This window comes from Poromitra crassiceps, assembly GCF_964638095.1.
Source record: "Poromitra crassiceps genome assembly, contig: HAP1_SCAFFOLD_519, whole genome shotgun sequence".
Classification (NCBI taxonomy): domain Eukaryota; kingdom Metazoa; phylum Chordata; class Actinopteri; order Beryciformes; family Melamphaidae; genus Poromitra; species Poromitra crassiceps.
The window spans coordinates 27,948-46,848 of record NW_028151889.1 but is presented as its reverse complement, the minus strand read 5'-3'; the positions used below and the strand labels follow the sequence as shown (position 1 = coordinate 46,848).

Sequence of the window (18,901 nt, the reverse complement as noted above, 5' to 3'; positions counted from 1 at the left end):
CTGTCAGAACCAGAACCTCTCGTCACAAGGACAGCTTCTTCCCAACTGCCATCCGCCTCTTCAACGAGACCCGAAAGCCCCCATGAATAAGGACTTTATCCCCCCATGCCCCCTGAGCACAGCCGGCTTGGTAACGGGCTGGGGTCCCCCCCCCCATGCCCCCTGAGCACAGCCGGCTTGGTAACGGGCTGGGGTCCCCCCCCACTGACATGATCCTACCCCCCTCCTGGTCCCCCATCATCATTATGTCACTTTAAAGGACTGCACTTTAAATCTTGTGATTGTTTTTCTGTATTTCTTTGTCTTCTACTATTGATGTGAATCTTAATAAGCACAATTATATCGTATTACTTGTTCAAATATTTAGCGACTAAGCTATATAACCGTATCTAAGCCAGCTGGCCCAAAGCAACAGTTTTTAACTGTGGTTCTCTATGCTTTGATCAGTCGAGAGAAGCTGTGGATATGTATGGAGTATTGCGGCGGAGGATCTCTGCAGGACATCTATCATGGTGAGTTGTTTTGTCTTTATTCATAAGTGGTCAGCTGCAGTCATAACACGTTTTATTACTGTTTACATTGTTAAATCCATCCCTATTGTTTGACTACACTGCAGGCAGTGGCAAGTCTGGGCAACTAGGCTGAATTACTTTGAATACCGTAAATTCCGGACTATAAGCCGCACCTTTTTTCCCGTTTTTTGTCCTTTTTTGGCCCCTGCGGCTTATATAACGGTGCGGCTTATCTATGGATTTAAAAAAAAAAAAAAAAAAAAAAAAACTCTCTTTTTTAGCACTCTTTCTAACTATAAATCCACTTCTGTTTTAATTTCCTCTCTTGCCCTCTTTTCACCACACTGTATGACACTGTATGACACTGTATGACACTGTGTGCACTGTAAATAACAACACAGGTGGTGTTGTGTTATGTTGTTTTGTTGAAATGTTAATAAATGGGAGCATTACATATGGTACCGTAAATTCCGGACTATAAGCCGCGGCTTTTTTCCCGTTTTTTGGCCTTTTTTGGCCCCTGCGGCTTATATAACGGTGCGGCTTATCTATGGATTTTTTCAGCAAACGGCCACTCGGGAACCTCCAAAATCTATGGATGTTGGTATGAGGCAGAACGAGAGCAAGACAGACATTACGAGAGCGAGACCCTGATTGGATGATGTTGCAAAAAATGTGCCTCGCGACCTGATTGGAGCACTGTGCCACTACTCTCTCTCAGCCACTACGGTAAAACACCCTCCCTCCTCCCTCGCTCCGGGGGGAAAATGGCAGGGATTGAGCCTGAAAGACAGTCTGAATGAAATTGAATGTAACATTCCCAATTCTATGTATTACATTCTAAAAAACTAACGGCAACATTTTGGAAGGCTAAGCCACACAACTAGCTCGTTGTAATCTAACATCATGCTTCAAAAGATGGCTGTGTTACGGCTGTGTTACGACGATGGCGGCGAGAAGAAGAAGGAAAGAAGGAAATCGAGCAGCAGCACGTAACCTTGGCATCAGGGTGTTGACACAGAGAGCAGACGGCCGAGGTGCCGTTCAGATCCGACTGAAGGCTCAAGTTTGCCAGTGGATCCTGACAGCGTGGAGGAGTGTCAAAACATCCACGATCACCAACGGGTTCCGAAAGGCTGGACTGCTGCGTGATGAAGAGGAGGACGCCGCCACAGCTGAGGGCCTTCAGAGGCTGTTCGATTCCGACAGTGACGAAGAGGAGTTCGTTGGTTTTGAGAGCGACAACGAAGGAGAGAGGAGAGTGGCTGACGAAGCCACCCTGAGCCTGTTCGTTTCCGACACTGAAGATGAGGACTTTGGTGGTTTTAGTACGCAGGAAGAAGACGAAGATGAGGATTAATGACTTGACTTTTCTGGTTACAGCCGTGTACTGCACCTTAGCCTAAAAGATGAAGACGAGGATTAATGACTTTTCTGGTAGGCTGATTACCGTATATTTTAAGCAGCGGTGTTACTGCAACTTTAGGCTTACGCGCTTACTGTCGTGTTACAGGCACTTTATTTTGCACTTTAAAAAAAACACATTTAATTTAGCCATTGATATTGCCTCGTCAAGCGCTGTAGGCTTTGTTTTTTGTTATGGTACTACTGTAGGCTATAATGTAGATCAGTGGTTTTCAACCTTTTTCATGCCAAGGACCCCTAAATTTACACAGCACAGTACATGTTCTGTAGCTACTATTGCACTAAATGGTAACACTTGAATACGTTATGCAAATATGCAACTTGTTTTGTTGAAATGTTAATAAATGGGAGCTTCCCCAAACAGCCATCTCTTTCCCGACAATCCCCTCTGCACGAAACCTTACATATGGTAATTAAACATCAAAACACCCGCGGCTTATAGTCCGGTGCGGCTTATATAAGAAAACAATAGTCAACTTTGAAGGTGCGGCTTATACACCGGTGCGCCTTATAGTCCGGAATTTACGGTAATTAAACATTAAAACACAAAAAAAAAAAAAAAAAAAAAACCATTAAAACACCCGCGGCTTATAGTCCGGTGCGGCTTATATAAGAAAAAAATAGTCAACTTTGAAGGTGCGGCTTATACACCGGTGCGCCTTATAGTCCGGAATTTACGGTAATCCTGACCTTGTGTGTGTGTGTGTGTGTGTGTGTGTGTGTGTGTGTGTGTGTGTGTGTCACAGTGACGGGCCCTCTCTCAGAGCTTCAGATAGCCTATGTCTGCAGAGAGACCATACAGGTAATGAATTGCCCTTCATATTTCAAATGAATATTTCAAAGTTGGCCCAGTGTTGAATGAATCCATGACAGAATACGAGCTGTCATTCACAGGGTTTGGGATATCTGCACGTGAAGGCCAAGATGCACCGTGACATCAAGGTACCACATCTTTACACTTTGTCATTTGTTATTTTCTCATTGAACCAGGTTAGTAACGTTGAGAATCGGGTTCTCACTGATTCAAGGTTAAGAGAGTAGCAGCTCCTTTCATTACAGACAGATTAAAAAAAAAGTCATATAGGCCTTAGGGATGGGAATTGATAAGATTTTAACGATTCCGATTCCATTTTCGATTCTGCTTATCGATCCGATTCCTTATCGATTCTCATTGGGCAAGGGGGAAAAAAGAGTACAAACGGGTTTATTAACATTAATTGTCTTTTATATTATTATTATTATTATAATTATAATTATGTATTATTATTCAGCTCTGAGATCAGATTGCTCTTTTCAATCCCATACCAAGCAGGGATCAGTGTGTCTGTTAAACTGGCTCTGTTTGGGGGTTTGTATTTTGGGTTGAGCATCTTTGTCATCTCCCTATAGAAAATATATAGTGGGAATGAAGGAAACAGAACTAGTGGTTAGAATGACAACATGCAACTTTGACATTTTACTTTAGCTGGCATGTCAGACAAACTTAGTCACTGCTCTATGACATTCGTTTCCCCTCGCCTCGGTCATTTTACTCTTCCCTGCCTGGGTGAATGGAGGGGCTAGAAGTGCGCAGCACAAGAAGTACTCGCTGCAGCCTCTGACCCAGAGCGACTACCAGCCTCTGAACCAGTCTGACTCTGAACGTCATCATCCTCTTAATTAAATGGATGGAAATGGAGTATCGGTGAAATCTGGTTTACACAATGAAAGAAGTGGCACAAACACTAAACACACAATAGACAGGGTCTGGAGGAGTTTACTCTCCATATTAACAGATGACGCGCTAACGTTAGCCACGCTGCTGTTAGCCGCGCTGCTGTTAGCCACGTTATCGTCACTCCGTAGCACATCAAAAACGTGATATTCCTCCAAAATTATTGCATGCTGTGTGGACAAATGTTTCTGCATATTGCTAGTATTTCCCCCCTTTGACGAAATAGAGGTTTTGCAAGCATTGCAAGTGGCACTGTGGTCATCGTTTTGCTTCTGCCTAGACGCCATGGTGGCTGCGGTCTAAACAAAACAAGGCTGCGTTGCGTGCGTGTCGCAGCGTGTGACGTCATCGCGCATGGAATCGATAGTGGAATTGTTAAGGATTTTGGCTAACGATTCCAAGGAATTGATCCACTGGGACCCGGTTCTCAACAAGAACCGGTTCTCGATTCCCATCCCTAATAGGCCTAATCTGTGAAAAAATATGAGAGAAAGAGAACAGCAGATAAAAAAAAAAAAAAAGTGTTCAACAAACGGAAAGGAGAAACAGTTTCACAACCCTGAAACAATGAATGTCACCACCACAATTGTCACGGTTGACTTGAAAGCAGTCGAGAGTTGTGGCTTTGCTCTGATGCAGTGGAGCTGCAGAGAGGTGTGGCTTTGCTCTGATGCAGTGGAGCTGCAGAGAGGTGTGACTTTGCTCTGATGCAGTGGAGCTGCAGAGAGGTGTGACTTTGCTCTGATGCAGTGGAGCTGCAGAGAGGTGTGGCTTTGCTCTGATGCAGTGGAGCTGCAGAGAGGTGTGGCTTTGCTCTGATGCAGTGGAGCTGCAGAGAGGTGTGGCTTTGCTCTGATGCAGTGGAGCTGCAGAGAGGTGTGGCTTTGCTCTGATGCAGTGGAGCTGCAGAGAGGTGTGGCTTTGCTCTGAGGCAGTGGAGCTGCAGAGAGGTGTGACTTTGCTCTGATGCAGTGGAGCTGCAGAGAGGTGTGGCTTTGCTCTGATGCAGTGGAGCTGCAGAGAGGTGTGGCTTTGCTCTGAGGCAGTGGAGCTACAGAGAGGTGTGGCTTTGCTCTGATGCAGTGGAGCTACAGAGAGGTGTGACTTTGCTCTGATGCAGTGGAGCTACAGAGAGGTGTGACTTTGCTCTGATGCAGTGGAGCTACAGAGAGGTGTGGCTTTGCTCTGAGGCAGTGGAGCTACAGAGAGGTGTGACTTTGCTCTGAGGCAGTGGAGCTACAGAGAGGTGTGACTTTGCTCTGATGCAGTGGAGCTACAGAGAGGTGTGACTTTGCTCTGATGCAGTGGAGCTGCAGAGAGGTGTGACTTTGCTCTGATGCAGTGGAGCTGCAGAGAGGTGTGGCTTTGCTCTGATGCAGTGGAGCTACAGAGAGGTGTGACTTTGCTCTGAGGCAGTGGAGCTACAGAGAGGTGTGACTTTGCTCTGATGCAGTGGAGCTGCAGAGAGGTGTGAACTGAAGTCAGAGGAAAAGGATGCCCGGGGATGTGCTCACACGGAAGCATGTGACCAATGGCAGTTTTGAGGTTGAGCCACAGTTGATCATCTCTGCTGTAGTCACATCTCTGCTGTAGTCACATAGACCGTAGCCTCGGTGTCTCGTGTTATCGCAGGTCAGGGCTGGGCCTATTATCTTTACTCTGTGCTACACAGTGTGCACTTCCTGTTTCCTGTGCTCTCACCGCAGGATGCCAACAGACAGACTGTCAGTCATGGCCAACAGAAACACCGTCAGTGCAACTGTCAAAAAGCAGTGATACACGATACATGCAACAACCTTATGAACAATGAATTCTTTAACCAGACAAGAAGGTCTTATTGTCACAGAATATATATTTAAAGTGCGTCTGACTGTGCTGCCTGTTGCTCCGAGGTATTGCCCACATCCTTTGCCCTAAAAGAAGTGCCTAATGTATTAGCACCCTTCAAGCGGGTGACTCTATTTGGCATTACAACAAATGATAATAGTAATTTGATAAACCTTATTGGTCTCATGATAGTCACATGCTCTTCTCATTTAAATACACATTTCTGCTCTGTAAATTCTTAGCATAATACGTGGCTGATGCAAGCCTGTATAGGTAAGTAGGCCTTTGTGATTTGTGGTGTTTTTCTCAACAGGGGGCCAACATACTTCTATCAGACAACGGCGATGTGAAGTTAGGTAAGCTGCTCTACAGCATCTTCATTCTAAGGGGTTGAACTCTTTCGCAGCTTTCAGCCTTGTGTGTGGATTGCAGCATCTGAAAAGCCCCGTCTGTCACTCCTTGTTGCAGCTGATTTTGGAGTTGCGGCCAAAATAACTGCCACCATTGCCAAAAGGAAGTCCTTCATCGGAACACCTTATTGGTGAGTCTGTCACCCTCATGGAATGAGCCAGTGGGCATGTGAAAGGCTTTGTTGAATTGATTGAAGGAACCGTGTTCTCTTATTCATTTCAGGATACTTGTGATAATCACTACTAGTCAGTTAAGGGTTAGTCTGATTCAGAGCGCCACATGCAACCAGACTCAAGGACATCTTGCAATCAACTGCTGCCCGGTGCATTGTATCACAGTATCTTAGCTAATAGTAGCTAGTTAGCAGCCGCCTACAGCAGTGCTCTTCAACAGGGCTCCGCCAACGTTTTGTCAAAGTAGTTTGTGAAATGTTTTTTTTTTTTTTTTTTTAGACTAAAAATAATATTGAGTAAACTCCAAGCATTAATAAAAATAAGTGTCAATCCTGGTGTGTGGTGGATTATAAGTGTTATTATAGGCCATGCTTAAAATGCAGCACAATCTTATTTTTTAAATCGTAGGGGGTCCCTGCTCTGTGTCTCTATCAACCAAGGGGACTTTGGGCTGAAAAAGGTTGAAGACCTCTGGCCTACAGGGATGAACAAAGTATCCCATTATTAGTAGTAGTTTTGGATGAACCAGCCATGTTTTTGCTCCTCCCTAACCTTTCACTCATTTTTGGAGAATCACTGAATCCTAGCCCTTCATTTGTGTAGGATGGCCCCAGAAGTAGCAGCAGTGGAGAAGAACGGGGGCTACAACCAGCTGTGTGATATCTGGGCGGTCGGGATCACGTCCATTGAGCTGGCCGAGCTGCAGCCGCCCATGTTTGACCTGCACCCAATGAGGTAGGCTTCACTTTCCTCATGTTTGACCTGCACCCAATGAGGTACGCTTCACTTTCCTCATGTTTGACCTGCACCCAATGAGGTACGCTTCACTTTCCTCATGTTTGACCTGCACCCAATGAGGTAGGCTTCACTTTCCTCATGTTTGACCTGCACCCAATGAGGTACGCTTCACTTTCCTCATGTTTGACCTGCACCCAATGAGGTCCGCTTCACTTTCCTCATGTTTGACCTGCACCCAATGAGGTACGATTCACTTTCCTCATGTTTGACCTGCACCCAATGAGGTACGCTTCACTTTCCTCATGTTTGACCTGCACCCAATGAGGTACGCTTCACTTTCCTCATGTTTGACCTGCACCCAATGAGGTAGGCTTCACTTTCCTCATGTTTGACCTGCACCCAATGAGGTACGCTTCACTTTCCTCATGTTTGACCTGCACCCAATGAGGTACGCTTCACTTTCCTCATGTTTGACCTGCACCCAATGAGGTCCGCTTCACTTTCCTCATGTTTGACCTGCACCCAATGAGGTACGATTCACTTTCCTCATGTTTGACCTGCACCCAATGAGGTACGCTTCACTTTCCTCATGTTTGACCTGCACCCAATGAGGTACGCTTCACTTTCCTCATGTTTGACCTGCACCCAATGAGGTCCGCTTCACTTTCCTCATGTTTGACCTGCACCCAATGAGGTCCGCTTCACTTTCCTCATGTTTGACATGCACCCAATGAGGTCCGCTTCACTTTCCTCATGTTTGACCTGCACCCAATGAGGTCCGCTTCACTTTCCTCATGTTTGACCTGCACCCAATGAGGTACGCTTCACTTTCCTCATGTTTGACCTGCACCCAATGAGGTACGCTTCACTTTCCTCATGTTTGACCTGCACCCAATGAGGTCCGCTTCACTTTCCTCATGTTTGACCTGCACCCAATGAGGTACGATTCACTTTCCTCATGTTTGACCTGCACCCAATGAGGTCCGCTTCACTTTCCTCATGTTTGACCTGCACCCAATGAGGTACGATTCACTTTCCTCATGTTTGACCTGCACCCAATGAGGTACGATTCACTTTCCTCATGTTTGACCTGCACCCAATGAGGTACGCTTCACTTTCCTCATGTTTGACCTGCACCCAATGAGGTACGCTTCACTTTCCTCATGTTTGACCTGCACCCAATGAGGTACGCTTCACTTTCCTCATGTTTGACCTGCACCCAATGAGGTACGCTTCACTTTCCTCATGTTTGACCTGCACCCAATGAGGTACGCTTCACTTTCCTCATGTTTGACCTGCACCCAATGAGGTACGCTTCACTTTCCTCATGTTTGACCTGCACCCAATGAGGTACACTTCACTTTCCTCATGTTTGACCTGCACCCAATGAGGTACACTTCACTTTCCTCATGTTTGACCTGCACCCAATGAGGTACACTTCACTTTCCTCCATGAATAAGAGCTTCCTCAGATGACTCTTAGGCTGACTTCCTCCTTTTGTGTTCCTGTAATGTTTCGTCGGGTCCTTTGATTACTTGAAAGGCTGTCCTGTTTTATTGGAAAATATGCTCAGGCTATAATTAGAAGTTCTTTGTTTTAACATGGACAGACTAGGGATACAGGAATATCTGGGTGCAGGGTTACATGCCTTTGCATTCCTTATTATTGGCTTACTCTTATTCAAGGAAGTTGATCAAATTCTCCTCTTGCATTCTGTTGACATTTTAACACTGAATATATGTCTTCCACAGGGCCTTGTTTTTGATGTCGAAGAGCAGCTTTCAGCCTCCCAAGCTAAAAGACAAAACCAAGTGGTGAGTGCTGCAAGCCTTTCAGTCTGCTGCCATTCTGAGATTGCCGGGTATGGTTCTAACATATTTAGCTGTTGGAGGATAGAATGAATGATCACTGTATTAAAACAAGATGATCTCCTCCCCCAGGTCCACGGCCTTCCATAACTTTGTCAAAGTGTCCCTGACAAAGAACCCAAAGAAGAGACCCACTGCGGAGAAGCTTCTATCAGTAATACATCTAATTTCTGTCTTAGTTAGAAGTATGCTAGGATCTCGTTTAGATCCAGGTCTTTGGGAGAATTAAATGTTTGAAACAAAGAAGCTCATTGCCATTCCTGACCAGAACGTATTCAAATGTGCGTGCTAGCAACTTCTCAAATGTTCTCTGTCTGTATCTAGTCTTTATTTGCAATTTATCAACAACCTAATTCCAGTAATTTCTAACTTCTATTGGAATTACATTGCTCCATCTTTCGCTTATTGTACCAATTTCATCAAATGATAATTTCTGAATCCTGAAGACAAACAAGTAGAGCATGTTAGACATTCTGCTTAAGTCCTGCAGGACCTAGTTTTGCAGTAGCCACATGTAGATAAATATCTACGTCTGGTGCACACCTCTTGAAAAGTGGTTAACGACCGCTAAGACCAAAACTAAATGCGTGACAGACATGTGAATTTACCAACCACAGACTGCATCACTCAACTCGTGGGGCAGTACATGTTGAACGATGCACCAATGCACGCAGAGAGCCGGCCTTCCGTAACAGCCCAGCCAATCAGATTTTGCCAGGGGATTTCTCCTGGCAAAATCCGGAAATGCTGACTTGTGATTCAGACCCTCACTCACTGGAAGCATGCTGATGTAAGATGCTGGGTCTGACCACATGAGAGCAGGATCCGAACTGGCCCAATAGGCTTATATTATGCCAGGTTTTGCTGAATTTCTATTTGTTTGGGTCAGAGTCAGGTCCAAAAATATTGCTCAAAAACCTTTCTTACTTATTTACAAGTTAGAATCTGCCTCATAATTTAGCGGAAACTGATTTTAGGTCACCATTTTGCTTTCATTTGCAGGCCTCAGTCAAACTACACAAACTACTTGTCAAACACAGTTCTTAAAAACAATTCTACCGTTAAACTCAACGATAAAAAAAAAATCATCATTAACACATTGCATTTCTCTGGGGCTCGTTTTCTCAGCGTAAAGATCCAGGATCTTGTTGATCAATACAGTGGTTTTAATGAGTCTGTGTCAGTGAAACCAGGCCTCTCATCTCCCTTTCTTCAGGGATGTCAAAGTTTTAATACCTAGTTTGCATGAATGTCGCATTATGTCAGGGATGTCAGACTATTAATATCAATAAACACTTTATAACAATACAATTCTCAAGTGACATTCTAACTTATAACAAGTTGTAACCCTGCTGTATTCCCTGTAGCATGTGTTTGTGGCCCAGACCGGTTTGACGAGGAGGCTCGCCGTCGACCTCCTGGATAAGATGAACAACCCAGACAACCACCAGCATTACAGTGAGGTGGATGACGACGACCTCGAGGTAATGGCCCATTCCATTAGGTATACGTGTCAAAAAGAACACCAGAAAAAAATCTAACTATATTTGGGAATCAAAAATTGGAGACTGGAAGTCATCAAAAATATGAATATGAATAATATTAGGAGTACATACCTAGATCTGAGAAATATGTGGTTTGCTTGTTGATGTTTTGTGATTTGGCCAGTGGCCCTGGAAAGTGAATCAGTCCTAAGTTGGCCCATGACCTACTTTTCTACAAAGTTCTGTGCAAATCCGTTCATAACCTTTGGAGATATCTTGTGGACAAACAGACCAACGGGGGCGAAAACATGACATGACATTTAAACAAAAAGGCAGTTGTTTTTTGTTGTTGTCCCAGTTCAAAATGATACAAACATTGTATGAAAAAAGAGCTCTACGCAAACACGTACCCCATGTGCCTCTGCATCAGCGCTGAATGCAAATATTAGCATAGAGACACTGCATGAAATAGGCCACGCCCATCACGGGGGAAAAGCTCTGTTCATTTCCACACACCAGCGTCATTTTCCTTGAATTAAACATAGCTAAAAGCTGTTGTGTGGTGGGCTGCGCAGACAACAAATGGAAAAAATCGCCAGTTAAAGTTTTTTTGTACTCCAAAACAAGGAAGCCATTGAGAATTGGCGAGAAGAAAAATGTGGATCTAGCTGTCAAGGAAGTAAGTTGGAGTGTTCATCTTCCGTATATACGATCTTTTTGTGCAACACGCAACCATGCACGCGACATAGGAGAACGCCAGGATTGGAGTGACACAAGTGCTTCAGCTTCAGTGTATTCTCATGTTCCTCTGAAATGATTCTCGCGTCTTCCCTGTCTTCATTTTCTCCCTCTAAGTTATTATTCCAACTGGCATCAACATCACATGTATGTGGCAGCCAAAGAGGTGGTACCAGCGCCTTTCAAAGACCATTGTGCTGTTCTCCCCCTGACAGCAGTAGCACTGTCTTGGCCACGATGAATGAAAAAAACCCTGAAGGCTATTGACTACAAGGAAGGCAGCTTGCTTTCTCCAGACAGCCTCTGGGCTGCATAGTAATGTGATGATGCACACACGTAGCACAAGTAGCTCTGGGTTGTACTTTGACTTGACATGCGCTGCTTCACTTTGTTGTTGTTGCCACAGATCATTTTGAAAGACATAAGGAGTCATTGTGCCAAATGGCTCAATGCTACTTCAGTGTTGTATAATGTGATCAAAACACTTCCACCTAAACTTGGTAATCTCAAGTGTTGCTGATCGATTTTCTACCAGCCGTGACGTGTGGTTTTCACCTTGTGAGTGTGTGTGTCAGAGTGTGTGTGAGAGTGTGTGTGTGAGAGTGTGTGTGTGTGTGTGAGAGTGTGTGTGTGTCATCAAGGCAAAATTTGACTATTGTAGCAGGAACTACCACAGAAGCCGTTTTGAGTGCTTTCTTCCCAGGTGTTTATGTCTGTCTGTCTGTGGACACATTTTGTGAACGTGATAGCGCTCACAACCATGCAAGATGCAGCCACGAAACTTTACAGGCGTGTAGTTCACATTGAAATGAAAGCCATGTTTGAAGATGGGTGTGGTCTGAGCAAGGGGGCCGGAAGTAGGGCCCCCACTTTACACCCCCTGGCCCCCACTTTACACCCCCTGGCCCCACTTTACACCCCCTGGCCCCCACTTTACACCCCCTGGCCCCACTTTACACCCCCTGGCCTCCCTCTGGCCCAACTTTACACCCCCTGGCCCCCACTTTACACCCCCTGGCCCCACCCCCTGGCCCCACTTTACACCCCCTGGCCACCACTTTACACCCCCTGGTCCCACTTTACACCCCCTGGCCCCCACTTTACACCCCCTGGCCCACATTTTGACAATGTGATGGCGTCACAACCGTGCAAGATGCCGTCACAAAACTTGACAGGTGTGAATAGTTCACATCACATTGAAGGCAGAGTTCCAAGATGGGTGTGATAGGAGCAAGGGGGCCGGAAGTAGACCTCCCCCCATTCCAAGATAGCCTCTACTTTTTTACCCATCTTTTAAATGATCTCTTCCACTCTTTCTTTCTTCCAGCCCCTCTCTGCAGTCAGACACACCATCCGCTCCACCAACAAACAAGCCAGAGCTGAGAGGACACGCTCAGAGATCAACTGTGAGTGACCAGCCCATTTCTACCCTCACTGATTGTCAGCAAAGCAAAAAAGCCCACAGCCGTCACAACCGCCAGCAAGCTCCGCCCCCTCCCAGGACGCATCACCGCTCTGAATCTGTCCCTTCATTGGCTGATTAGTGCGTCGTCCTCTAGCAGTTTAGGTCGATAGCTTTCTAGGGGCTTGTCTGTGGGTCATCTGACTAATCCTGTGCTGGCACAGTTCCAGTGCCACAGCATGTCGTGCTGCGTCTAAAAATAGCCCGGGGATTGGCGGAGAAGAAAGTGACTGTAGTGCTGTCTACCATGCTGCCACAGCCTAGCATGCTAGCTGTAGTGCCATCTACCATGCTGCCACGGCCTAGCATGCTAGCTGTAGTGCCATCTACCATGCTGCCACGGCCTAGCATGCTAGCTGTAGTGCCATCTACCATGCTGCCATGGCCTAGCATGCTAGCTGTAGTGCCATCTACCATGCTGCCATGGCCTAGCATGCTAGCTGTAGTGCCATCTACCATGCTGCCACGGCCTAGCATGCTAGCTGTAGTGCCGTCTACCATGCTGCCACGGCCTAGCATGCTAGCTGTAGTGCCGTCTACCATGCTGCCACGTCCTAGCATGCTAGCTGTAGTGCCGTCTACCATGCTGCCACGGCCTAGCATGCTAGCTGTAGTGCTGTCTACCATGCTGCCACGGCCTAGCATGCTAGCTGTAGTGCTGTCTACCATGCTGCCACGGCCTAGCATGCTAGCTGTAGTGCTGTCTACCATGCTGCCACGGCCTAGCATGCTAGCTGTAGTGCTGTCTACCATGCAGCCACGGCCTAGCATGCTAGCTGTAGTGCTGTCTACCATGCTGCCACGGCCTAGCATGCTAGCTGTAGTGCTGTCTACCATGCTGCCACGGCCTAGCATGCTAGCTGTAGTGCTGTCTACCATGCTGCCACGGCCTAGCATGCTAGCTGTAGTGCCGTCTACCATGCTGCCACGGCCTAGCATGCTAGCTGTAGTGCCGTCTACCATGCTGCCACGGCCTAGCATGCTAGCTGTAGTGCCGTCTACCATGCTGCCACGGCCTAGCATGCTAGCTGTAGTGCCGTCTACCATGCTGCCACGGCCTAGCATGCTAGCTGTAGTGCTGTCTACCATGCTGCCACGGCCTAGCATGCTAGCTGTAGTGCTGTCTACCATGCTGCCACGGCCTAGCATGCTAGCTGTAGTGCTGTCTACCATGCTGCCACGGCCTAGCATGCTAGCTGTAGTGCTGTCTACCATGCTGCCACGGCCTAGCATGCTAGCTGTAGTGCTGTCTACCATGCTGCCACGGCCTAGCATGCTAGCTGTAGTGCTGTCTACCATGCTGCCACGGCCTAGCATGCTAGCTGTAGTGCTGTCTACCATGCTGCCACGGCCTAGCATGCTAGCTGTAGTGCTGTCTACCATGCTGCCACGGCCTAGCATGCTAGCTGTAGTGCCATCTACCATGCTGCCACGGCCTAGCATGCTAGCTGTAGTGCCGTCTACCATGCTGCCACGGCCTAGCATGCTAGCTGTAGTGCCGTCTACCATGCTGCCACGGCCTAGAATCCTAGCTGTAGTGCCGTCTACCATGCTGCCACGGCCTAGCATGCTAGCTGTAGTGCTGTCTACCATGCTGCCACGGCCTAGCATGCTAGCTGTAGTGCTGTCTACCATGCTGCCACGGCCTAGAATGCTAGCTGTAGTGCCGTCTACCATGCTGCCACGGCCTAGAATGCTAGCTGTAGTGCTGTCTACCATGCTGCCACGGCCTAGCATGTGTTGTAGCAAGTACGCGTCAAATAGCTGTCTGAAGTGTCAATGAAAGGCCTCGAGCTTTATTGTGGAATTTGTTTTTAAACCAACAGTTGTTAGCACAGAATCACAGAGAATTCAACTTAATAGATGATGTGTATTTATTTTGATTGCAACCCTTCAGGTAAGTTATGTGTTACTTTGTGTTGTACTTAGTAGTTGTGGATACAGCTGTGTGTTGTGTTGTGTTGTGTTGTGTTGTGTTGTGACTGTCCTCTCAGAAGGCTGTGAGTGACTGTTGGTAATTTAATTAGCTTGGGATGATGTAGTAATAGTCCAGTGGTAGGATAAATGTCTGTGTCGGACATTAGTTTTTGTTTTCATTTGTAGCTGTACATCCTTTATAGTGTGTGCTTGTTATATGTGCGTGTGTTTGTACGAGTCTTTGTGATCGTTTTTCGACTGGAGTATCTCCTGTTTGATTTTGTTGCTATTTCTCACTGTTATGTCTGACTTTCCCCCACATGAAGCAAACAATGGGACAGACCAAGGAAGGCCATGCTCAAGTCCTAGCTTCACTGAGGGACCCAGGGGGGACCCAGGTTAGTGGGACAGTGTAGTGAGACAGTATGTGTATGCATACCTTTTCAATCTCACACCTAAAGAGTCCCTGAGAAATAGCATAATGTTGTAACACTAAATACAATATTTGTGTTTGATAATGAAGTGAAAATTAAAGCGTTGGTTCCGCAGCGCAGCATGGGGGTGGCTACCTGCTTTGGCTTCAGTGGTTAACTAATTTGGTATTTGTGATGTCCGGGTTCCTGTCAGACTGACCGAAATAATCTCAAGCTGTCGGTGATTAATCGAACACTAACAAGCGAGTGATTTCTCAACTTGACTTTGTGAAATGTTTGCACTGTGCGTTGGTTTCACTAAACTTGGTTGTGACTCAGCCACACTTTCACGGCCACCTTAAGCACTGCAAATACATCCACATTATCAGCATACCTCAAGCAGAGAAATGACTGTGACATAAATCTGTGCTCTAATTCCTAAACACAAACTTCCTTTGTTAATGAAACAAATGAGAAGCTGATTATGTGGGGGTATTTATTAGCAGTTGGGTTTCTTTTGCCTTGGTGAGTTGCAGGAGCATATCATGTTTATACTAGACACTGAACCAGTCTCCTCTATTGGATCAGCAGCATATCATGTTTATAGTAGACACTGAACCAGTCTCCCCTATTGGACCGACTGTTTGACAGCCCTTGACCTGAAACCTAAACTCAGAGGGAATCTGTGTTCCGTCATGTATTAATAATTCTTGTCCTCTCACCAATATTTTCCTAAAGTGAAAGGTTCTGGTCATTGTCAACGTATGATCTGTGTTAGTCTCTGGTAAGCTCTGCATCCTCCAGACCAAAGATTCAAATGGAAGCATCATAAATCAGTACAAATCTCAAGACGAGCCACAGACCTGTTCTTTCATGCCACTTGTTGGATTCATGGCAAAGAGCCACGGCTGCTTCTTGGGACTGATACACCTAAAGCGTGGTGTGTCTTGAAATTGTGGGCACTGATGCCCTCTAGTGCCAAAGATGTGTGTGGGAAAATAAATCAATCAATAACAGCACAATGTTTGTCATTCACAGTCGACAAGGTCCAGTTTGAACCTCCACTCCGGAAGGAAACCGAGGCTCATTCTGAAATGGTGATCATCTTTAGTCCCAATTTGAGGGAAATCCTCCCCATCATTTTATACAGCTTTTCTCAAGTATTCCCTTCTCCGTGTGTATCAAATTAATTTGCCATCTATGTGGAACAAACATTCATACACTGACATTAAAGAATGCACCTTTTTCTTTTTTTGATTGTTTTTCTCTTTCTCTTTCTTTCCACAGGATGTGAGTAAAGAGAATGACTTCCCTTCCCCCTGGAGTCCCTTTGCAGACGGAGGAATAACAGCCAGGTAAATAATCCATGGAAACTGTTGTCATGGGAACAGATTCCTGCTTTATTTTCTTCACCTGGCTGAATTCTGTTCTTTAAGAGATTTGGGGGAAACGGTGACGCACGCACAGACATAAGCTTGCAAGGAGGATCGTTTGGTGAAAATAAATATCCAGAGATGACAGCACAGATGCATGATTTGAGTTTTATTGCTCTGATCTAAAAAAATTGGTAGGAATTTCCCTCAGTGTGTGGACTCGTGTTAAAAGCAGTCGCAAAATCCAAACATCCATAGAATCACACTAAAGTATACAGTAGAGCCTGACCGATACTGGATTTTTTAAGGCCGATGTCGATACCGATATTAGGGAGTAAAACATTTCCAATATCGATATCTCGAGGCCGATATGTATTATATAATACACATTATATTACACCATTTTTTTGTGATGATCCCTCAAATATCAAACACTTGACAAAAATATGACTTGACATGACTTGACAATAGTTTACAGCTTATCAATAAACTTTATTGTCCAAAATGACATCAATGCAATGAAACGGTAAACTTCACTGGGAATTTAATTATAAATAACTAGAAATACAAAAAAACAAATAGAATAAATAAAGTATAACTTGAGTTAAGAAAAAATATCAAAAATACACAACATGCTGTCTAGAACTTAAAAAAATACGAAAAATAAAAAATATCTGCAATATCGGCCAACATATCGGCCGATACCGATATATTGGTTATCGGCCAATATCGACCGATAATATCGGTCGGGCTCTAGTATACAGTATAGTGAAAGATAGAATCATGTAAATAAAAAGTATATTATAAAAAGGTGAGACTTTTTTTATAAAGTGTACGTTTTAAGTACTGTGTTTGAGCTTGTATTTCTGTGTGATTGTGTGATTTCTGTGTGAAAATCTGTTAACACTCCTACTAGAACACTTTTTATACTCACTGTCCATTAACTGGCATCACTGGATCTCACCTGTCCAATGCATGAGCTGACTTGAGCCTATTCTAGGTCCTCTTCACTTGTCCCTGTGCTTTGACTGTTTCTCCTTCTACTTGTCTCTGTCCTCTTCCGTCCCTCTCTTGTCTCATCCCTCCAAGGAGCCTTCTCAAAAGCGTTGAGGATGAATTGTTCCAACGGTAACACTAGCACTGTGTATCTTGTAGTAGTACGCCATCCACTCCACTCCACCCACCCCTCCACTGCTGGTTGTGTGTGTGTCAGAGCTGGCAGTCACTGGGCCCCGGCTCTGTTCACCGGGACATTCAATGCCCGTCATATTCATGAGTATCCCTCTCTGGCTCCCCTCCATTTGCTATGTGTGGTGTGAAGCATGTGATATAGCTGTAGTCCCAGACGCTGCATACATGCTGGGGTACATACATGCTTGTAGTCTTAGAAAGGCAGTGGGTTAGAAGAAGAGACAGACATGCCCTTCAACTCATGTTAATGCAAACCTGAAGTAAAAATTACGTGTTCATGCAGGCTTAAACCATGCAAACCAGACAGTCTGGATTTTGCTAGCAAACACTTTGCTTCAAGTCCGACTTGAAGCAAAGCGTTTGCTAGCTTTGCTTGGTTTTATGTGTTACTGAATAGTCTGCTCTGCTGCTGTTATAGTGCTAAACAGATGGCATTTACAGTTCTGAGGGTTGTGTCCACTTACCTTTTTTTTGTCCCGATGCAAATGTTTGTGCACCTGTAAGAGAGTGTTGATGATGAGAATGTGCATGTATCTGATCCTCTACCCTTTTAGAATAAAGAAATTAATCATCCCAAAAGTTTGAATCCTCCCTCCTAAAGATGTAATGGAGAGTAGGCACAGTGAAACCTTTTTCTTTTTTTTTAAGGTTCAGCCACCATTTAAAAATGATGTAAAACGTAACACTATTATATTATAATAACCTCATAGTAAGCATTAACGTAAAACAATTGCAGACATCAGAGATGGACAAAAATGTGGTGATCACCACCTGGAGTAGTTAGTTGATCCACCCTTTTATTTAGCAGTACACCCCCCCCCCCTGACTCATCCTCCCTTTCTCTCTAAGGAAGGGACGCTTCATAAACATTTGGTCTGCTTGGCTCTGATGACTGTTGTTTTCCCTGCTGAGTGTCATGTTTTCCTCCTCCAGGGGACACATCGCCCACCTGGAAGATGCCTTTGAAGACGTCGAGCTGTAAGTAATGTTTACACATTCAAATGTCATGCTGAACATTCGTCGCTGTAGTTCACAGCTTTCTAAAAAAACAATTACTTCCATTTCAGGTCAACCCTCAAGCCAGGAATTCCTCCTCCTCTGCCTCCGAAGGTGAGACCTCGAATTAGTTTTATTTTGAAAGCGCTAAAACGGACGACCTACTTAGATTCTGGATGACTTGACGCAGTCCACGTGCCTGGGCTGTGTGGGCTGCACTTGTGCATGAGAGACGGCATATCCCGTCAATGTAAAGTCATTAACTGTTAAGAAAGTCCAATTTCAGCCTGTGGGAATCACTGAATCTCACTGACTCATGCTGGAAAAGGGGCAGAAACTCAAAGAGAAGGAGAAACAGGGTCGGAAAATAATGTGTTGGACCACCGTCAAGTTTTACATCACCATGGTGTGCAGAGCCGTTGCGTTAAAACCCGCCTCACTTGCAGGGTCGCTCTATCGGCTAAACGGCGCGGCTTGGCAACTTTTAGACTGAAAAAAATGCCAGTACTTTGTGGATATTAGTGGGATTTTTGGCCAATCTAAAAGCGGCTGTATAAAAGCAATAAGCCCCGAGAGGTTGTGCTTTACAGTGATTTTACAACAGCTAAGGGGGTTTCGATCCTAAGAACTGTAATGCACGGCCTCTCAGGGCTTACTGC

At 45.4% G+C, this 18,901-nt stretch overlaps 1 protein-coding gene across 3 annotated transcripts in view; it reads left to right on the top strand.

Moving 5' to 3' along the window:
- The first annotated feature begins 454 nt into the window (after nucleotides 1–454).
- The window catches only part of LOC310771317 (mitogen-activated protein kinase kinase kinase kinase 5-like), a 34,119-nt gene continuing 15,672 nt past the window's right edge, over nucleotides 455–18,901 (top strand). Inside the window, exons 1-15 of one of the 3 annotated variants that reach the window (XM_083663956.1) lie at nucleotides 455–512; nucleotides 2,684–2,739; nucleotides 2,832–2,879; nucleotides 5,792–5,834; nucleotides 5,947–6,019; nucleotides 6,666–6,797; nucleotides 8,552–8,614; nucleotides 8,741–8,822; nucleotides 10,036–10,152; nucleotides 12,218–12,296; nucleotides 14,596–14,667; nucleotides 15,721–15,779; nucleotides 15,970–16,037; nucleotides 18,180–18,224; nucleotides 18,314–18,356. In XM_083663956.1, coding sequence (XP_083520082.1) covers nucleotides 470–512; nucleotides 2,684–2,739; nucleotides 2,832–2,879; nucleotides 5,792–5,834; nucleotides 5,947–6,019; nucleotides 6,666–6,797; nucleotides 8,552–8,614; nucleotides 8,741–8,822; nucleotides 10,036–10,152; nucleotides 12,218–12,296; nucleotides 14,596–14,667; nucleotides 15,721–15,779; nucleotides 15,970–16,037; nucleotides 18,180–18,224; nucleotides 18,314–18,356 — 1,023 coding nt within the window. In that variant the 5' untranslated portion in view covers nucleotides 455–469. Of the gene's footprint in view, nucleotides 513–2,683; nucleotides 2,740–2,831; nucleotides 2,880–5,791; nucleotides 5,835–5,946; nucleotides 6,020–6,665; nucleotides 6,798–8,214; nucleotides 8,233–8,551; nucleotides 8,615–8,740; nucleotides 8,823–10,035; nucleotides 10,153–12,217; nucleotides 12,297–14,595; nucleotides 14,668–15,720; nucleotides 15,780–15,969; nucleotides 16,038–18,179; nucleotides 18,225–18,313; nucleotides 18,357–18,901 lie in introns of those variants that run through there. The other 2 variants (XM_083663957.1, XM_083663958.1) reach the window with 2 other exon arrangements.